Genomic DNA, 18610 nt, shown 5'->3' with positions numbered 1-18610 from the left:
TGTAAACCAGAAGTAACATCACTAGACAAATAGATAGATAAATAGCATTTTTCATGCTATTTATAAGATCTGTAACATAAAAGGACCATTATTTATGACTACTTAAATCAGGTTTCTAGAGCCCTCTTATGAAAAACATTTTACAGTCTTTTCATGAATGAAGTAACATTCTTTTCTGTACCATTAGCTTGCTTTTTTTACTATTTGGTTAGTTCCTGGTTTTCATTGGCTATTTCCACTTTTACAACTTGCATGGTAAACATGCAAGACCTTTTATTTTCTTAAATTCACTGCACAATTTGTTTGTATTCTTAATAATAAAAGATCTTTTTCCTTGCCTTAGGAACAAGGTTGTTCAGAAAGTACAATTTCTATTACTACCTGAGCTTCTTCTTGCTGCTTCTTCAGTTGTTCCAGCATCTGTTGAAATTCTGCCTCTTTCTGCTCTGCTTCTTCCATTGTTGCTTGGTTCTGTTCTTCATAGGCCATGGCCACCACAGCCAGGATCAGGTTTATCAGATAGAAAGAGCCCAGAAAAATCACCAGAACAAAAAATATCATGTATGTCTTCCCAGCAGCACGCAGTGTCTAGAGAGTAGAAAGCATATTTATGTATTATCCCACAACTTATCTTTTTCAGCTCATGCAAAGACAAGCCTATTTATGTGCTTTTGGACATCACCAACAATTTACTATTTATGTCATAATAATTTCTTACCAGCTGATAGAGGTTTTCCCAGAAGTCCTGAGTCATCAGCCGAAACAGGGACAAAAAAGCCCAGCTGAAGGTGTCAAAACTTGTGTAGCCATAATTGGGGTTTCTGCCAGCTTTCACACATATATATCCTTCTGGGCATTGCCTATGTGAAATCAAACACAAGGACTTAGTCAAAACTTTTATTCCCTTCTAGAAAATACCTATTATTTTTTTGAAGACTATGGATTATTTTTCAACAGAAAATCCATAAATTACAATTAAATTAATTCAGAAAAAAAATTCCCAAGAATTTAACTAATAGCATAGTAAATGAAAGATATCCTTTTCATCCACTCACGGGTTGAAATTACCTTAATATTAAAATTCTCCTCAATTACATTTTGCAAATAGAATCTTTATTCCAAATTAATTATTTCCTGGCAGAAATAATTGCTAAAATGTTGTTAAGGTTACAGACAGATTAAAAAATATTGTTAGCTACATCCAATTGTAGTATAAGGGATTTCCCTCAATAATATTGATATGTATATTTTTAGTAAACCTCTTCACTGCTGCCAGTCAGGCATCCAAGTTCAGCTAACAATTCTAGGCATATAATTTGGCACATGTAAATAGCAGAATTTGCCAGAAGTGAGAGAGTTAGTCTTGAAAAATAGATTCAGTCATGAACTATGAAGTCACTGCTGTACTTTCTTGATATTTTCCATGTTCTCTTTCTCACTTTTAACTTTTGTTTCCTTCTGTTTTCTTCAATCAGTAAATCATCAAAGGAAACTTAAAAAAAATTCTTATCTTATCAATAATACCAACTTCATTTTCCAATCAAGCAGAAAAAAGGCTGTTAATTGCTATTTTGTTTAGCCAGAGTGTAAAAAATTTTGACTTCAGTAAGAAATTCTCACTTAGCTACAAAACTCCATAAGTTCTGTAACCCTGCTAAATATGGAGTTGCAACTGGATCTCATGTTATTTCTTTTCCTACAGAGCATAACACAGAATGTTTGAAAGGGTCTTACCCTGCATCAGAGCTATTACCACAAAGTAGGGCATCTCTTTGTCCTTCCAAAATGTAAAAATGAGCTGTGTAGAAAGCATTAGAAACATATATGAATAGATCAAATAAACCTGAAAACAATACAAAGTAAAATAAAAATAAATTGTGCTTAATCATAGTAACTAGCTATTGATCCTTTTATAGCTTGTTTAGGAGCCTTCCTGGTTGCTGTATTTTTTATTGTATGTATTAGATCTCTGTAAATCAGTGACTGTAAGCAGTTCTACATAAGTCAAAAATATAAACCCCTCAATGTTCTTACTTGGTCACAAAGAATTACACATTTTAGCCATAAATATATTAAAATAGTTATATCAGATATTCTTACTTTCATCTTCAATGTAATCCTTCCAGTTAAACGTGCTCACTGTCATGTTAACAAAAGTACCGTTTTCATTCATTGTGCTGTTAAAGTAGGAAATAATGTTTATCTCAAAAGTAGAATTGTCTGGAGGCCACTGCAGGCATTTATTCCTTAGGTTGCCCATGAACAGCTGCAGCCCTATCAGTGCAAATACACTCAGACAAAACACAGTGAGGATCATCACATCCGAGAGCTTCTTCACAGACTGAATCAGGGCTCCTACAATTGTCTTCAGGCCTGCAAAGAGAAAAGGTCCATAGAATTATCAAAGAGTATCTTTGCCCTTCCCATATAATTAAAGAGGCCATGCAGACACTTAAATATTTTTTATTTCTTAAAAGGTAAAGCTTCATGAGCAGCCTCAGAGCTTGTGAAGATGAATGAAAGAAAAAGATTCCTTTTTATGAATATGCAATGTACATATATTCCAATAAAATGAATATATAATATTCTCAAGCAGGAAACTTTATCAATCATGCTTTCCTGGTACAGATTTGATTGCATTTACTAATTTTTCTCTGTATTAAACATACTCCAAATAATTCAGTTGCCAGTTAATTCTAGACATGACTTCGTGACAGCGCAAAGCAGCATGAGATAGAATTGCTGGTAATTTAGAATGAAAAAATAGTTTGCATTTGATAAATTTTCCTGTGCATCATTTCTTTCCTTTTTGGTATCTTCTTTTGTTGTTAATTGCTTATTTTTAAGACTAATGTCATTTTTAAGTAGTTAAAAAAAGGAAAAATTTCATAACCAAGAACACCATAGCACTAAGCTTTTGTAATGTAGAGACAATTTGTCACAATAAAATGCAGAAAAACAAAGCAAAATAACCCATAGGCCTCATATTTTGTGTTTCATGCAAGACTCTGTTAAACTCAAAGGCTGATTTTGCAAAATAAAAGAAGCTAATGCTGAAAAGGCAAAGAATCATAAACTAAGTTAATGATCCACGCCTTTTTATTTCTTTTTTTTTTTTTTTTTTGGCAACATGAGCAGCAAACAGCAAGACTTATGCTCACAGGAAGTGAATTCAATGGAACGAAAGTCAGCCTCGGTGTTTAACCTCGCTCTCACCTGGAATGACTGATATTGTTTTCAAAGCTCGGAGAACTCTGAATGTTCTCAACGCTGAGACATTGCCCAGGTCCACAAACTCTGTCACATATCTGTAATAGGGGAGTTCACACACAAACACAATGACAGCACACAAATAACAGTTGGAGATACGAGGGGCCTAACACCTGACACCAACTACTTCTTACCTGGAATTACAGAAATAGTTTTCAAAGCTCTCAATACTCTGAAAGTTCGAAGAGCTGAAACATTGCCTAGGTTTACAAATTCTGTTACATACCTGTAGGATTAAATCACAGTTATTCAGAATTGAGGCAGAACTTATACTAATTATGTGGGTCTTCAAAACCTCTGTGGAAATACTAGCAATCATACTTCAGAATTTACCTGTCTCTTCAGTATATTTCACTTTAATAATTGTTTTCATCAATTTTGCTTAAATGTCATTGGAGTGAAATTCACTGACTGAACATCTAGTTCAACATTAGTTGAACTAATTAGCTTGTAATGGGACGGTAACATGAAGTCAAAGGGATGGCTTCATTTCTGGTGAGCAGAAAAATGTAGGCCATGAAATTAGTGTCCCTCAGCAGTAATTACACTAATGGCTGACACTCCATTTCAGTTTCTGCTGTATTTTACTTTGATTTATGAATACTAAAATGTGTTATACAGTGTCTAAGCTTCAAAGGTTGCAAAAATTAAATATGTTTAAGTAAATACATTTATTACAATAATATTTACCACTAATTTCATGCCCTAAAAGCTTAAAAAGTTCTTGAACCACTTACGCCATTAAAATGACACTGAAGTCAAGCCAGTTCCATGGATCTCGCAGAAAAGTAAAACCTTCTAGGCAGAAGCCCCTTGCAAGAATTTTGATAAGTGATTCAAAGGTGTAAATTCCAGTGAAAGTGTACCTGAAAATCATCAGAGCAGGAATAATGGATTTTTGCATGCTTACAGATAGTGCCGGTTTTTAGCAAAGATTACTTAGAAGAAAAAGTACTTTAAAGTGAAAGGAGTAAATTATTAACTTCACTTGCCCTAAATATTGTAGTTGCTGTTCAGTCTTTGTTGAAATTTGAACATGATATATATGCCACTCATTTTCTAAAAGGTTGGTTTAATCTCTGTTATTGTACTTACAAATAATTGCTGATTCTAGTATTTATGGAAACATTTCAGACTTTGATATTTATATATACATCCTTTGGCACTCACAGAGTTGCCTCTTTGCTTGCATTCATAAATCAAGTAGATGTCTAAGTGTTACAAAAACTGAAGAATTTTTTTTTATGTCTAAATCAGAGAGTTTTGTAAAAATCAATTCTGGATAATAGCTATACTAATGCTGTATTACATGTTTATTTCTTAAATAATCATCAAATATAGGAAAGCATGCCCAGACTATTATTCTCAAAGATGGGGAGCATGATTACCAGCTTACCTGGTGTGGGAACAGCTATTCACCTAACAACATAGAACAGTCAGCTATAACCAGCATAATGCAGGCACTTCCTGAGAGCCACATGGATCTCTGTGGACTTCCAGAATAAAGGAGCTCTACCTACAGACCCTACAGCTCTCCTTTCAGACTCTCTGCAACTCTAACAAGCCATCATCACTGTTGACTGGGAATGGGTTAAGGGCAGTGGTTTCTAAACAGGGTTCAGTATAAGGTTCATTAGTGCAGAGAAATAAATAAATAAAAACCAGTAATGTCTCTTTGGGAAAAGGAGGAAAAGAAGCAACAAGTGATTAGAAGCAGGTTTTCCATTAGTAGTATTTCAAATAAAAACAAAGAGCTTTGAGGAACATGACCCAGGAAGGTGTCCCTGCATGCCAGGGGTTGGAACTGTATGATCTCTAAGATCCCTTCCAACCCAAACCATCCTATGATTCTACAGTATTTCAGAGGAAAACATGTATCTGTATTTTGTTAGAGAATAAATATGCATTTATAACCATGAACAAGAAAGAGAAATATTCCTTAATTAGGTCAGCTATTTGTTGCTCTTTCATAGGTATGGCCCTTTCCTCAGCAGTTTGAGTTCCTTGAGGTTTGTGGATTGTGTGTCCTTCTTGTGGCAGGCACTTATGAGGTCAAACCAGTAAGGCACGATAAAGTCCCGCTGTGATGAGATCATGGATACTCAAGCAAGGTATGGCAACAATTTTACATGCACAATTTTACATGCACATCTGTAGCTCCCTGTCTGATTTACAGCTCAGAATATCCAAGGACAAGACCTCCTGTTTTTACTGCATAGCAGAAGTTCAGATATTCCTCACACATAATTTTAGCAAACATGGTGTTACTCCTAAAACATTTAAGTTGCTCAGGAGGAAATGGGAAAGATATTGATGACCTCATGAAATCTGATTCTTCCTGACTCTAGACAAGCCCATTCTGGAATTCACGTTTTAATAAATGCTTCTTGTTTGGAGTCACACAAAAATAAAGATCTAAAAATAAAGAAGTAAAAATGTTTAACTTACTCTACATTCTTTGTCCAGTCTGGAGGGTTACTCATGGTCATAAATACACAGTTTGTCAAAATAGTGCACATGATAAGCATGCTGAATAATGTAGGTTATAGTTAAGGCACATAAGTCAAAAAAGTAGAACAGCTTTGTAACACTGAAATAACTTAAAAATATTAAGTGCTTACAAATGTGTACAAATAACATCACACTCTAATTAAAGCCTAAAAACAAAGCTTTGCACACAAAATGATGTATTTTAAATGGTATGTCATCTGGCATATTATGGTGTATTTCCATTAAAAAAAAAGCAATACTTTTGTAATTATAGCAGGTTTTAAATGAAGTTTAAACATATCTTTAACTCTGTAAATCATGAAATGACTACCCAAATGTACTCATTTAATACAGCTGGATGGATCATTCTAAAAGATCTTTAGTCAGAGGTTAGTTGTTTAGGCCTGAGTTTTCCTTTGAACACGATTGAAGCATATTTGAAAATACTCTCCTTTATCCCAAATCTTTTACAGGACACCTATCCCAATGCTGAAAACACAATGCTGAAAAAGCTGCTCTTTACCCATGCTCTTTTGTCCTTGCTAAGTGAGTCTAGTTCATGAATAGTACTACTGGTCTTGCTAAAAGTGTGACCTTAGATATGTTCAAGTGCAATGGTTTGTTACTAATGTGGCCTTAGCTGCAGGGCTCAGTATGGGATCAGGTCTCCTTTTAGATATAAAGCCTGATATTTAAACTCTGACAGATTTAGGTGGTTCAGTAGAGAATTCTCTCGGCAGGGATGAAGATCATACTGCAATTCACATGTGATATTGCTCCTTTTTTAAATGTGAGCAACGTATATTTTTTAGCATAGTTCACTCCCATGGACACAATTTGTAGCTCCACATGAAAAGTATTATTTCACTCATTAAGTATTTTTAAATAGCAACACTTAAATCAACATTAAGAAAAAAGGATATGAATGTACCAAAATCTTGATAGCAATTTTTCTGATGGGATTAAAAGGAGTTAAAATATACAAGGCAGATGTGGCACTGAATCGGAAAATTGCTTTTCCCTTATTCAATACTATGAAAGTCTGCAAAAAAAAAAAAAAGAAATACAAAATTAAAATACAGTGCTGGCTACATATATATCTTCACCTCTTACTATAAATTTCCATTTGCCACCTGAAAGGTACAAGTTCCATTCTAATGGCTACCTGTGGTACAAAAATAACTTATTCCTATTAATGCAATGGAGTAAGTTTTCCACAGCCAATTCTCAAATTGCAAAATTTTCCAGCATGTGAACTAAATTATGATCTAATTAAAATTTGTGGGAATTACAAAAAACAATCGCAGTTTATCAATAAAAGCAAAATGTATTATTTTGCCACTAAAATATTTCAATTTTATTTCTTATGAAGACTTTGATTAAAGTGATTCAAATTTATCAAATGTATTCCACCTTGTGAGCAAACACAAACAAAACCAAAATAGCAAAAGGACAATTCTAAATGGCAGTTTGTATTTGGAACAAATACTTGACAGAATTATATACACACATATGTATAGTGATAAGGAGAAACTGTCATTACAAATCATTCACAATTTAAAAATTTGCTTTAATTTTCTATTTTAAATACTATTGCCAGCTAACATAGTTCTGAGTAGTGTGAGACAAACAGATGCCAGGGTTTGGCATCCTATGACAACAAAACTAAAAAAAAATTAATTCTGGTTTTCTTCTTAACAATGTGCTCTTACTTTCCCTATATGCAAGCAGAAAATTTAGCTAGTGATTGTCTTTTAAAACTTGGTCCAATAAACTTATGGTTTGTGTTCAGTTTATTCTGTTTCTGTGGGCAGTCGTTGCCTAAGTGTATTTGTCTATGAATGAGGTTTACTTGCATCTTTGGTTCTGCTTGAAATTTCTTCAGGACATAACTATTCAGCATTCCTTTTGCTCTTCGTCGATGGTAATGGCTCTGCTTTATGTTACCATAATAGAGTCTTTGTTACACTCTCAGCAGAGCTATAAAGTATCACTGTTCTCCATGTTGATTTCCATTCTCTGTAAAAACTTGGCTGTGATCAGAAAAATTCTGCCCTCTCTGTGGCCTTTACTGCCTGCTTGGACAGTAATCTCAGGGAAGGAAAGTAAGCCACTCCACGGCAGGACAGAAAATAGGTAAAGAAGTGTTGCTGGTGAGCAGGCTCACAGAAAAACAACAAGCTAACACTGAGGGTGGCAGAGAAGGGACACACACTCCTTGGCATTTCTCCCTGCCCTAGAGTCCTTCACCCAGCTGGAAATGCTAGAAAGATGTTGCCTGTCCCAAGGTCACTGGCTGCAGCTGAGCCTGAAGACAGACTAAATTCACATATGATTTCCTCTGCACTGACAAGACAATGATTAAGGGTAGTTTCTACTATATACCAGAGGAGGGATGACTAATTCTAGACCATGATTTAAGATGTCCATTTGTTTTCTCTTGAGCATAATTATAGGTAATATATGGCTGGGAATATATGGCATAATGCTAGGTAATATAAACACAGATGTCACCTGTGACTAAAGATCCTGAAGTTTACTAATTGTTCTCAGATACTAATAAATCCATCGTTAGTATGAGCTTTTACTTTTGTTCCATAAAATCTGACTGCTTTTTCTGATCAATGGAGGTTAGAAACTATACTTCAGAACTTCTCAGGCTTTCTGAAACTTCACTTGTTCAGACAACTTTATCCCTGAACTTACTTATGCAACTTTATTCCTGAAGTTTTGCAGTTAGTCAAGAAAAGGGTTTAGTACTGACATATTGTAAGAATTTCCATGGAACTGTCATAACCCAAACCATATAAATTTAAATAACCCTTTGCAATGCTACTTGTTTGGACTTTAATTTCTTTACATTTCCTTAATAATGTATATACTTGTATTATCTACAGCATTGTTTATTTAACTTTGGCAACTGTTAGGTTTTGCAGTTACATATAGATTCTGCTTTATTTTCTGTTCCCATTAATGAGGCCATAATTTTTAAACCTGTTTTACAAACCAAAGGCAACCATAAATTTAGCCACAAAAGTGACAGTATTATTTGCATGATTTTTTTGTAGCAAAAAAAAGTTTCTTTGGAGTTTAAAGTATTTTATGCCTTGATTTTTTATAGTGGCTCATGATCAAATTTCTTATCTTGATGACAGCCTGGAAAGCTTCAAGCTGTCAAGGGAGAACTGTGTCCAGTTCTTTCTGTTTCAGAGAGATGGGAAAAGATAGTCCCAAGTACTTGTCCATAAAACACCTTCTGCATTTTTTAATTTACGGGTGTTCATCTTCCTTCACTCTCCTCACCCGCAACACTTTGCAGTCTATCAGAAACTGAAAGAACCTCTTGATCCTGCTAAAGGAGCACACAGAAATAAACAAGAGCATAGAGGAAAACTGGCTCTAACTGCCACCTGTACTTTCTCTAATCAGTGCAGGACCTAAGGTACTTTTACTTGTTCCCAGGTTGGACTATTTCAGACCCTGGAGGATTTTAAAACAGACTACAACTAATCCCAGCTGTGGAAATATACTTGTTTTTTTCCTTGTCTTTCCCTTAACTCAAATAACACCCGTCCACTTCCAATTGTAAGCATCATTGCTACAAGACCAAAACCCATACACTCTACTGCAGATCCTGACTTGTAAAAATTCAAACTTTTTACTTGAACGGATCTGTTTGAACTACCTTTTCTATTTCTGAGTCCCTCATTTGGGGATCATGTGAAAAGGAAGACTGTGTATGGCTGTGCAAATTGGAAGGGAAAATGCACCTCTATTAGGAGTTTGCATATGTTGCATTCACACATGTAACTTAGATGCATTGCTTTTATTTCATAACTCTTTGCCCTGGTCTTTCTGTATGAAAACTCTTCAGAACACCAAAAATGTCTTTTTTCAATTCATTCCTCAAAAACAAGCTTTTCCATGGTCTTCCGGAGACTTCTAGTTGACAGCTCTGCAGTAGAGATCTATCATAGAAAACCCAAGCACCTCAAGCAATAGTTTGCATTGTGGTAGTTTCATATGGGCCAACATTTACAGAATCTCTATATGCTATATGTATAGAGATAAAAATATTTCATATGTATGTTTGCATATGTTCTATAGCTATACAGAAACAAACAATATGGTTACAGTCCTCTATTTCACTGGATGCTATCTTGTTATCTACAATTATTTCCATTGCAAAACCATGCTTAGAACATCTCTTTTGTCATACCCAGTCTTACTATTACATTGTAATATAACAAATTCATTCTGTGTTCAAGTTCAGGCAAGATCAAGGAAGACACATCTTCCTTACAATGAAGTAAATAGCAAGTAACTCAAGAGAATTTAAGCAGTCACAATATGGAAGAGCATAAATCAGTTCTGTTAAATAAAAGGATGGTTCTGGGTATTTAGCAGATTGATAGTTCTAACCATCATATTTTGTGATAAAGCTTGTCTAGTGTATAAAGTTATATTCTATTTTGTGCAAAACTTAATTCACTCACTTTTTTATTGATATAATATGGGTCCAGGTCTTCCAAAGGTTCAGACACCATTCCTGGAGGTATGTCACCATAAATAAATGGCAGGGTCTTTCCTGCCTCCAAGTCAGTGTTTGGTTTTGGACCATTTTCATCATCATCATCTGTATGTTCTTGCTTGGGCTTTTTAGCTTTTTCTTCTGCAGAACGCTTTTCAATAGCTGCGAGAGAATCTCTAGTAAAATAGCGGAAGCTTTCAGGTCCAGGTGGTACCAGCAGTGCCTGTGCCATGTTTTCATCCTGCAAATTTAATTACTTTTAGCTTCGTGCATAAGAATGACCTATAAAAGAAAATTAAATAATTTAGGCAAGCTAGATTGTACCAATAGGAAAAACCCCAACATTTGGTCAGAAACTCTTTCCAGGCTTAAATAGAAATAGAAGCAGCATATTTCAAGGCTGAATGGCAGTTAAAAGCAAATGCTCAGAATTTGTTTTGATATTTAATAAATTATTTTTCAGCTTTTTCCTGCTGATCCAGAAAAAGACATTTCTTTTTCTGCCCACAGATACTGCTTTGCCTGTGTCCTTGGACACTCCCAGTTAGAGCAAATTGCTGATAAAAGTGTTTTAACAGTGCAGCTTTTTTTTTTTAAATGCAAGTATAAATGCATTTTCTGTGAGGTACTGCTGAAAATTGTAAACCTACATTCTACAATTTAATAAATTTTATCTTTCCATATTTTTTCAAGCATCAGTAATACAACTTTACAAACATCGATACTTTCATTAAACTAAAAGATTTTGCACAACTGGCTTGCACAACTGTTTAAATGACAGGAGCTGAATTATGGGAGGAACAAGTGTAATTCTTTCTTACTGACACCTAACTGTGGTGAAGGCTAATATTAGATCCCAGAGCAGCTTAGGTTGCATTTATTGACTGTGAATCAAAACCACAGGCCTTTTAAGTAAAAGTAAACAGCATGTATAATTAAGGCTATATGGGAAGAGATGCTGCTTCTGATTCTTTGCAAGGCAAGTGTCATAGTACTATTCCAGACTGAAACTCATCTGAAACCTAAGACTCTGGTTTGCTGTGAATGGCTTTAGTACCAGCGGTGGATGAAGCTGCTTTTTCCTGCTCTCTGCATTGAACTCTCTACTGTACAGCAGATCTCTTTATGAAGTCCTGCAGAGCATCAACTGAAAGCAGTGTTATTTTTCACTCTTCCAAGTCCTTCTGCAGCAGGATCAGTTATTTAAAGTGATGTGCTGTACAGCACAGTTGAGAAGTTTGAATAGCTGGAGGGAGAGAATGGCAAAATGAAGGCAGATATGGTAAGAGTCCTGCCACCAGGGAATAAATTAAAGGTTTACTTGGTTTCTACTTTGAAACAGTTTACAGCATACTGCTGTAAAAATGTTAGTTATGAGAACCAATTTTAAGAGTGAGTTTCAATGCTTAACTAATGAGCTTTAATTATGTTTTCTGTTACATGAAGCCATGTAGCCTTTGCTGCATTACTTCATGAATGTGTGCAACATATGTATCCTGGAGATGCCACATCTAAATTTGAATTATAATATTCTGCTCATTTGCACTCATTCAATAGTCCTTCTTCTAAAGCTTCTTGCCTGTCTGAAGCAGTTTGTAGAAATCCACACACACAGAGACCCACAAAGTGCTACAGTAATGATCTTATGAAATAAGATATGTGAAGGCTGAAGAGGATGTTAAAAAATGCTTGAAAAACCTAGAGTAAGAAATTAGAGGAGAGAAATAAAACAGCATACTCCTAAATCTGAATTACCAATCCAATGACATGGTAAGGACTCATGTTCCTATGCCACCTCAAGTCTAAATCTCTGGAGTGAGTTCACAACACAGCTTCCATCAGTGTGTATGATCAGCACTGAGGTCACTAAAATAATTCAGTCAGTAGATTATAGCACCAAGCAGATAAGTCATACAAGACCAAAACCAAGGTACCTGACCATAAATTCAGAATTAAAACACTCTGTACTCTAGACACGAAGAAGAAAATTTCTCTAAAGGAATATCCTGAAGAACTATGAGTTAATGTAATGTGCAGAGTGAAAGACATCTTGGAGTGGCCATACAGATGCAATATAAAAGGAAAAAGTAAATTATAACTCCAGCCAGAGTCTCCAGCATGCAACCTTATCACAGGTTTCTATGCTGAAATTTCCACTACTACTTTTTTCTTTGTACAAGATGGATGCCTTTGCTAATCTCTTTTTTAAATTAATGTAACTCCCAATTATAAGGATCCTAAACTCAAAGTTGTCCCTTCTTTTTAGAATTAAAAGCACACTCATTTTCTGGATACAGTCCTTTGATTACTACTTTTGCTCATGCAGGATTAATGAACTATGAAGATGCCTGAGGTTTCTCCTTGGTCTTTCTGAATAATTAATTTATTTATTCCCCATTTTACAGGTCTGTGATTCAACTTGTCACTCTAGGTACCTTTTCTATGAAACTAGTCTCAAAAGATGCATCCAAATCAAGTAACCAGTGTGTAATTCTTGTCTTTATGATGCAATGCATTTGTTTACTTTTCCACCATTAACAGTTACAGCTATGAATGCTGTAACAAAATGCCTTGTGCTCACTTAAAGGATATGCATTTGTGTTTCCAGAAATCCACAAAGGAGCCAATGACTGACTGGGGAAAGTATTGGCAGACTTAAGGATTTACTGTATTTTTCAGGGAAAAAAATATACCCTTAAAAAACGTTTTCCTGATGAGTTGAAAACATTATTTGAGACCTGCCTCCACTACTGTCTAGTGCAATTATATCTTTTCTTTGCTGCTGCTATTACACAAGAAGGCTTTTCCTATACTAAATATGCCCCAAGCATTTTCATTTAAGTTACAAAGCTTAACAGAACAACACAGAAATATGTATCTGATTACAGTTTCTATACATGCATTAATTTAATAGAACAATGAAACAGAAGTTGTGCTGTTGCCTGTACGGAGCCCTAAACAAGCTCTTTGCAATCCTTGATTCATAAACTGCTCATTTGTTAGTGATAGCTTCCCTCTCCTTCCTTCACTAGTTTTAAAATTGCTTGTTATCTGGTAAATAAACTGCCAGGACATGAATGATATTAGGCAAAATTCAGATATTCTGAATATATCTAATAATTCAGAAAAACTGTCATTAAAAAAACAATTTTTAAAGAAAGAGTCTCAAAACTACATGTGGTCCAGGCCCCTCTGTACTTTCTGCTGCTCAGCAAAGAGACTTTCAAGTATTTGAAATACAATTCTGGTTTATATATCATATATGTAATGCTCTGTAATTTAATACATTTCATTAGAAAAATGAAGTTCCCCTTTATTAAAGACATGCTTTTGCAATTTAGTTGTAACTGAGCACTGCATGCTGTAAGTCCTTCTCCAGTTTTCCTTCAGCCCCTACCTTTAAATAATAAGACCAAGCAATAAACAGTACATACATGTTTTTAATTTTATACATATTCCAGCTAGTTATATTGTGGACATATATATATGTCCACATATATATAACAGCTAGTTATCTGTAGATATATAATATATATTCACAGATTACTATATTAAAAATAAAATTTAACAAGTTATCTTCTCATCATTTACAGAAGATGAGTCAGAAAGTAAGTAAAATATCTTTGCTAACAATGTCAAATTAATTTTTCTGTATCTCTGAAAAAGCCAGAAGAAGTGGCCTGAAGGTATCTATTTTTATGATCTCTTAAATAGGGCAAATGGTAAAAGTGAAAGTACCAGTAGAAGTACCAGGTAGGTACCACAATTGTTTATTCAAATCTTCAGGTTATCTAACAGGTTATCTGCATTTTGCATGAAACTGCACATATACACTTCAAAGTTTTCAAGGTGGAGAAATAGAAAATCTTGCTGGGGTTTTTTCCCTTTAAAGTACTGCCTGCTAAAACCCTGAAAAAGCTGACTACTGAGATTTTCATTCTATTAAAACTGTAACAGTTGATTAGGCTTGAAGCAAGTGCAAGAATAGCAAATGGAATATGTAAAATGACCAGCTATCCTAATTTTCTTATGCTAATCTTTCATTTGAGAAGCTGTAATTTGGAACTAGTATCTTCCCCTGTGCCAAGCCTTGCAACAGCCTCTCAGATGCTAAAGCCTGGATTAAAAACTTTTCTCTAAACCACTGGTGTTAATAAGGCCAGCTGTCTCAATAGAAGTAAAGCTGTTAGTCCAAATCAAAGGGTGAGTCTCCCACAGTGGGACAGACAGAAACAGCAGGGCTAGTGGCACCCCCTCAGCATCAGCTAGAGATTGCTTTCTGCTGTTTAGAAATTAAAAGTGTAGCTCTTGTGTGCTGATACCAGAAAAATACCTCAACTCAAGCTCCTACTGTCCCAAGGAGGAAAGAGATTCAAGACAGCATATGCTGGGACAGTCTGAAAAAATGAGTCATCTTAGCTCCCTCTCATAGTGTTTGGGATGTTGCTTTACAAAATTCAGGTATTGATTTTTCTGGAAGTGAATGTAAATGACAGTTAAATTACTGTTCTCTGATCAAATTCCAAATCAGGAAATGCTGCCTTCAGTTTGTTCAAGAAAGAAAACGATAGGTAAATATTAGTTTCTTGTGAGAAGAACTAAAATTAAATATTTTTATTGAATTTTTTCATGGCTTTTATATACAGAGAACAATTTCATGAGGAAAAATGTGGTCTGAAATACTTTTTTAAGTTACAGATCATTATCTTTTCATAAATGACATTTACCATTGTGTACCATTTATCTTGGCATATTTACCCTATTTTTTACTGCTTTAAAATATTCTAGTAAAAAATGGAATTACAAAAAGATCAAAAAAGACTCAAAATGTCACTGCTGTAGTTCACAGTGGTAAATGCAATGCAATGCAGATTTCTTTGAGATATCTGAAGAGACATTCAGTTAAAATTAGCCGTGGGTCCTAAGGCAAGGAATACATGGAAGTTGGCGTCATAAAAATAGGTATTTCAAGGAAGGGAGTGATTTCCTCAAAGGTGAAAACAGCCTTCAGAACTTAGCACCTGGTCAGAGCCTGCCTCTTTAAACTCTAATCTAGTAATTTAAACTTTGACAATTTTTTTAATAGGTCCTCCCTGACAAATACATAGGATTTGCTTTCCTTTTTTCCATTAAGTTCAACATTTATTATTGATCCATTGTGTAAATTTTTAGATTATAATTTATCTATAGCAATGACTGTATTTGCATTTTGTATTTTTGTCTGTAATTTTGCAGTCAGCCTCAGTAGCCTATAGGCATTAGTGTTACATAACTATTCAAAATAAAAAATAATGACATCTACACCAGGTGTTTATTAATAAAATTAATAAATACCAGAAGACAAAAAAACTTGTTATGAGAATATGAAATCAATTAATAAGACTATGTCACAGAAATAATATTCCTTCATAAAAACTTGCTTTAAAATAATTTAGAATGGAGTGATTTAAAATAGGTGTAAACCTTTCCAAATAATAGTATATGTAGTAAAAGCTTCAGTTGCTTCAGGGGTACTACATGCAATCTTATTTCATGTTCCCAGTAATGAGTTGAAATTAGGTGTGAAAGTACATTAACTAAACCTTAAGAACCCCACCCTCAGCAGAAGAAAACACTTTCCTTCCTGTGACCTCTCCCCAATATTTGCTTTTGAATTAATTAGTTCTTATTTCTTATCTTAGTTCTTAATCAAAATTTGGTAGGTTATGTAAAGGAATAAATCTGAATTCCTTTAGATACCTACCTGCAAGTTGTAGAACTCCCAAAATAAATTATCTGACCCGTTTATCTTATAGATAAAGTTGACCGAAACCTCTAGGAATTTTTAAAATGTAAGCCTGCCTTGTATTTTCTTTAACACCATGAGTTTCCTCTGAGAATGTGTGAAAAGAGATCAAGTGTCAATACCTGAAGTATTGGAGAAACCTGAAGAAGGACAAATGAAAACCATATGCAATTAAAGAGGAAGAGAAAGGGTCTCTTTCTTAGTCCATCAGTCTAATTGGAATACTGTACTCTAATCAACATTTTGCAAATACCTTCCAGCATCAGAGATCCTTAAATTCTAAAGAAAAATAGATACAATATACGTAACACAAATTTCTATAGCTGAACCTCATAAAGGTGTTAATTTCATTTTCCCACTGGTATTTTAGTGAAGATATGTAGCAGAATATCAACTAGCCATTTTTGGCAGTGTAACGTTATTTCTGGCAGAGAAGAAAAGACAGTCTTACCTTTATTCTTCTAAGAAATGCCAAATCTCAGAATTTAACCTCTGCATGTTTTGCTAATGTGAAAAGAAAAAGGCTGCATTTCTGGCAGAAAATGAATTGGCAAGGAAGGCTTTTCCTTGGGACCTGAAGTGTCTTCAAGACTGCAGTTCCTTCAGAACTTTCTCATTCTTTATTCCTGTGTCCAAAGCTTCTCAAAAATTAATTACAGTAGACAAGGCTAAGTCTACATATTCACATAGACATATTTTTCCAGCCTAAGAGCACTGAGAAGGAAGAAAAACAAGATTGAAAATTATTAATGTCACAAAACCTAATACAGAACAAAAGTACATTAAGAATATTCTTTAAGTGTGCATTTCAAAGACTCCACCTCATCTTTTACCTGCATGCTTTCACTAAAAGGGAAAAATGGGCCTTGTTGGAATTACTGCATCACTAGAACAGTTTTTGGTAGACAAGGGGTAAGACATGGTAGATGGGACCTCCTGGACCAACAGGAGTGTTCTCACCTGTCATTTTGGGAACTGAACAGTGTATCATTTCTCCCAATGGATTTACTGTCTTTAAGCAAGCATGGAAATTAATTAACTCTATATTTACAGGAACATATGGGTACTTCTTCAAGTTATCTATTATAGAGATTGTTGGTACGAATGCTTTTCTTTGTGCAGCAAAATTTTTCTTCCCTGCCAAGTAATATAATACCAGAAACACACAGTATCTTCAGGTTCTTCAGTATAAATTACTTGCATCATTACAAGAGCTGGCCAAAGGTTGGCCATGTGTTCTTCAGTCTTTAATAATCTGGGTATCCAGTTCATTAAAGTGTCTACTTACATCTTACACATATTCGTCTTCAGCCACTGAGATTCAGATGAGCTGTCTTTAAGACATTTATTGTCATTTAGATATCTCATCTAGATATACTTCTGGCTTTTTTTTTTTACTGTTTTATGTTGTTATTTTGCTTTTACTCCTATAGAAGAAAAGAAGAACACATCCCTCTCTTTTAGGTCTCTGCTCTTGTGAAAGCAGCTCTTAATAATACTTTTCTCCAAATACAGTGAGCATGAACAGCCACAGTAGAAGCTCTGTAGATAAAATAAAGAAAATCTGAGTAGACACAGATCAGGTCAGAGAGAACACAAAAGGTGGAAAAACAAAAAGTGAAAGCTTTCTTTTAGATCACTGCTTCTCTTACTCTTAAAGACAGAGGATCTCCAAGTACTTCAAGTACAGAGAATATATTTCAAAAACTAACCTAGAATTTGTCTGGTACTATTTCCTATCAATCTAGAATTGCATTTTCCCAAATATACAATAAGTGTTAACATAATTAGAGCTTCCATTGTTTAATAATGTAACATAAACTCATTCCAATGATGGCTAAGAGCAAATTCTCTCAATGCCTTGGTCATTTTGAGTGAAGCACTGATTCAGCACATTTTGCTGTGGTGAGTCACTGCTGGAGAGGCTCCACTGAAGACATCTGAAAGCTGTGTCTCCAGAACTGACCTCAGGGAATCATGACTCTGCCACCATTGATACTTATCCACCAACGCATATTTTACACTGAATGCAGCTTTCCCTGGGGGTACAGACAGGACTTCCCAATCCCTTTGACTATTGGGTGCATCTGGATTCTGCCTCTCAAGCAGCACTGTGGCTGAAATTTGATCTCATGGTCAGATACAACAAAATGTTTAAGTGCTTCTGCTCACAAGTTTCAAAATAAATGTAAGAGATTCTAGAGGTTCCTAATAAAAGAACAATCACTAATACTAAACATTCATATGACATTTATTTTCAAAAAAGGAAGTGTAACTTCTCTCCAGTTGTAAAATATCTGCCAGTTTGCAAAATACTGAGGAATTCATTTTTAATGTGAGAATTATTAATAACACTAGAAGAGCAGGTATTTTCAACAAATCTGTATTTTGAATTAAAGCACAAGTCAGTGAACCCTTTTTCACATGTGACCCCAACCTTGTCTCTCCCTCTATGCATCATGGTTATGCTGTACTAATAAGTGGTAGCTACAGCAAAACTTCCAAGAAGAATCATGGGTAAAATCTCAGGCCTA

General features: G+C 34.8%; 1 protein-coding gene across 8 annotated transcripts in view; it reads right to left on the bottom strand.

Annotated features, from left to right (window-relative positions):
* Nucleotides 1-18610, bottom strand: part of LOC128938029 (sodium channel protein type 2 subunit alpha-like) — a 66986-nt gene that overhangs the window by 41418 nt on the left and 6958 nt on the right. For 2 of the 8 annotated variants that reach the window (XM_054277978.1, XM_054277985.1), the window contains exons 2-12: nucleotides 17365-17618; nucleotides 16528-16790; nucleotides 10257-10573; nucleotides 6685-6802; nucleotides 5719-5809; nucleotides 4008-4136; nucleotides 3405-3496; nucleotides 2101-2373; nucleotides 1735-1798; nucleotides 719-860; nucleotides 382-588 (exon numbers count right to left, since the gene is read on the bottom strand). In XM_054277978.1, the coding sequence (XP_054133953.1) occupies nucleotides 382-588; nucleotides 719-860; nucleotides 1735-1798; nucleotides 2101-2373; nucleotides 3405-3496; nucleotides 4008-4136; nucleotides 5719-5809; nucleotides 6685-6802; nucleotides 10257-10523 (1383 nt within the window). In that variant the 5' untranslated portion in view covers nucleotides 10524-10573; nucleotides 16528-16790; nucleotides 17365-17618. Of the gene's footprint in view, nucleotides 1-381; nucleotides 589-718; nucleotides 861-1734; nucleotides 1799-2100; nucleotides 2374-3216; nucleotides 3309-3404; nucleotides 3497-4007; nucleotides 4137-5718; nucleotides 5810-6684; nucleotides 6803-10256; nucleotides 10574-16527; nucleotides 16791-17036; nucleotides 17214-17364; nucleotides 17619-18610 lie in introns of all 8 variants that reach the window. The other 6 variants (XM_054277977.1, XM_054277984.1, XM_054277979.1 and 3 more) reach the window with 5 other exon arrangements.

Source organism: Melozone crissalis, unplaced genomic scaffold (assembly GCF_028551555.1).
Source record: "Melozone crissalis strain CALT ecotype California unplaced genomic scaffold, PUWL_Pcris_2 ptg000023l_1, whole genome shotgun sequence".
Lineage (NCBI taxonomy): Eukaryota > Metazoa > Chordata > Aves > Passeriformes > Passerellidae > Melozone > Melozone crissalis.
This window is presented reverse-complemented; position numbering and strand designations above follow the sequence as displayed.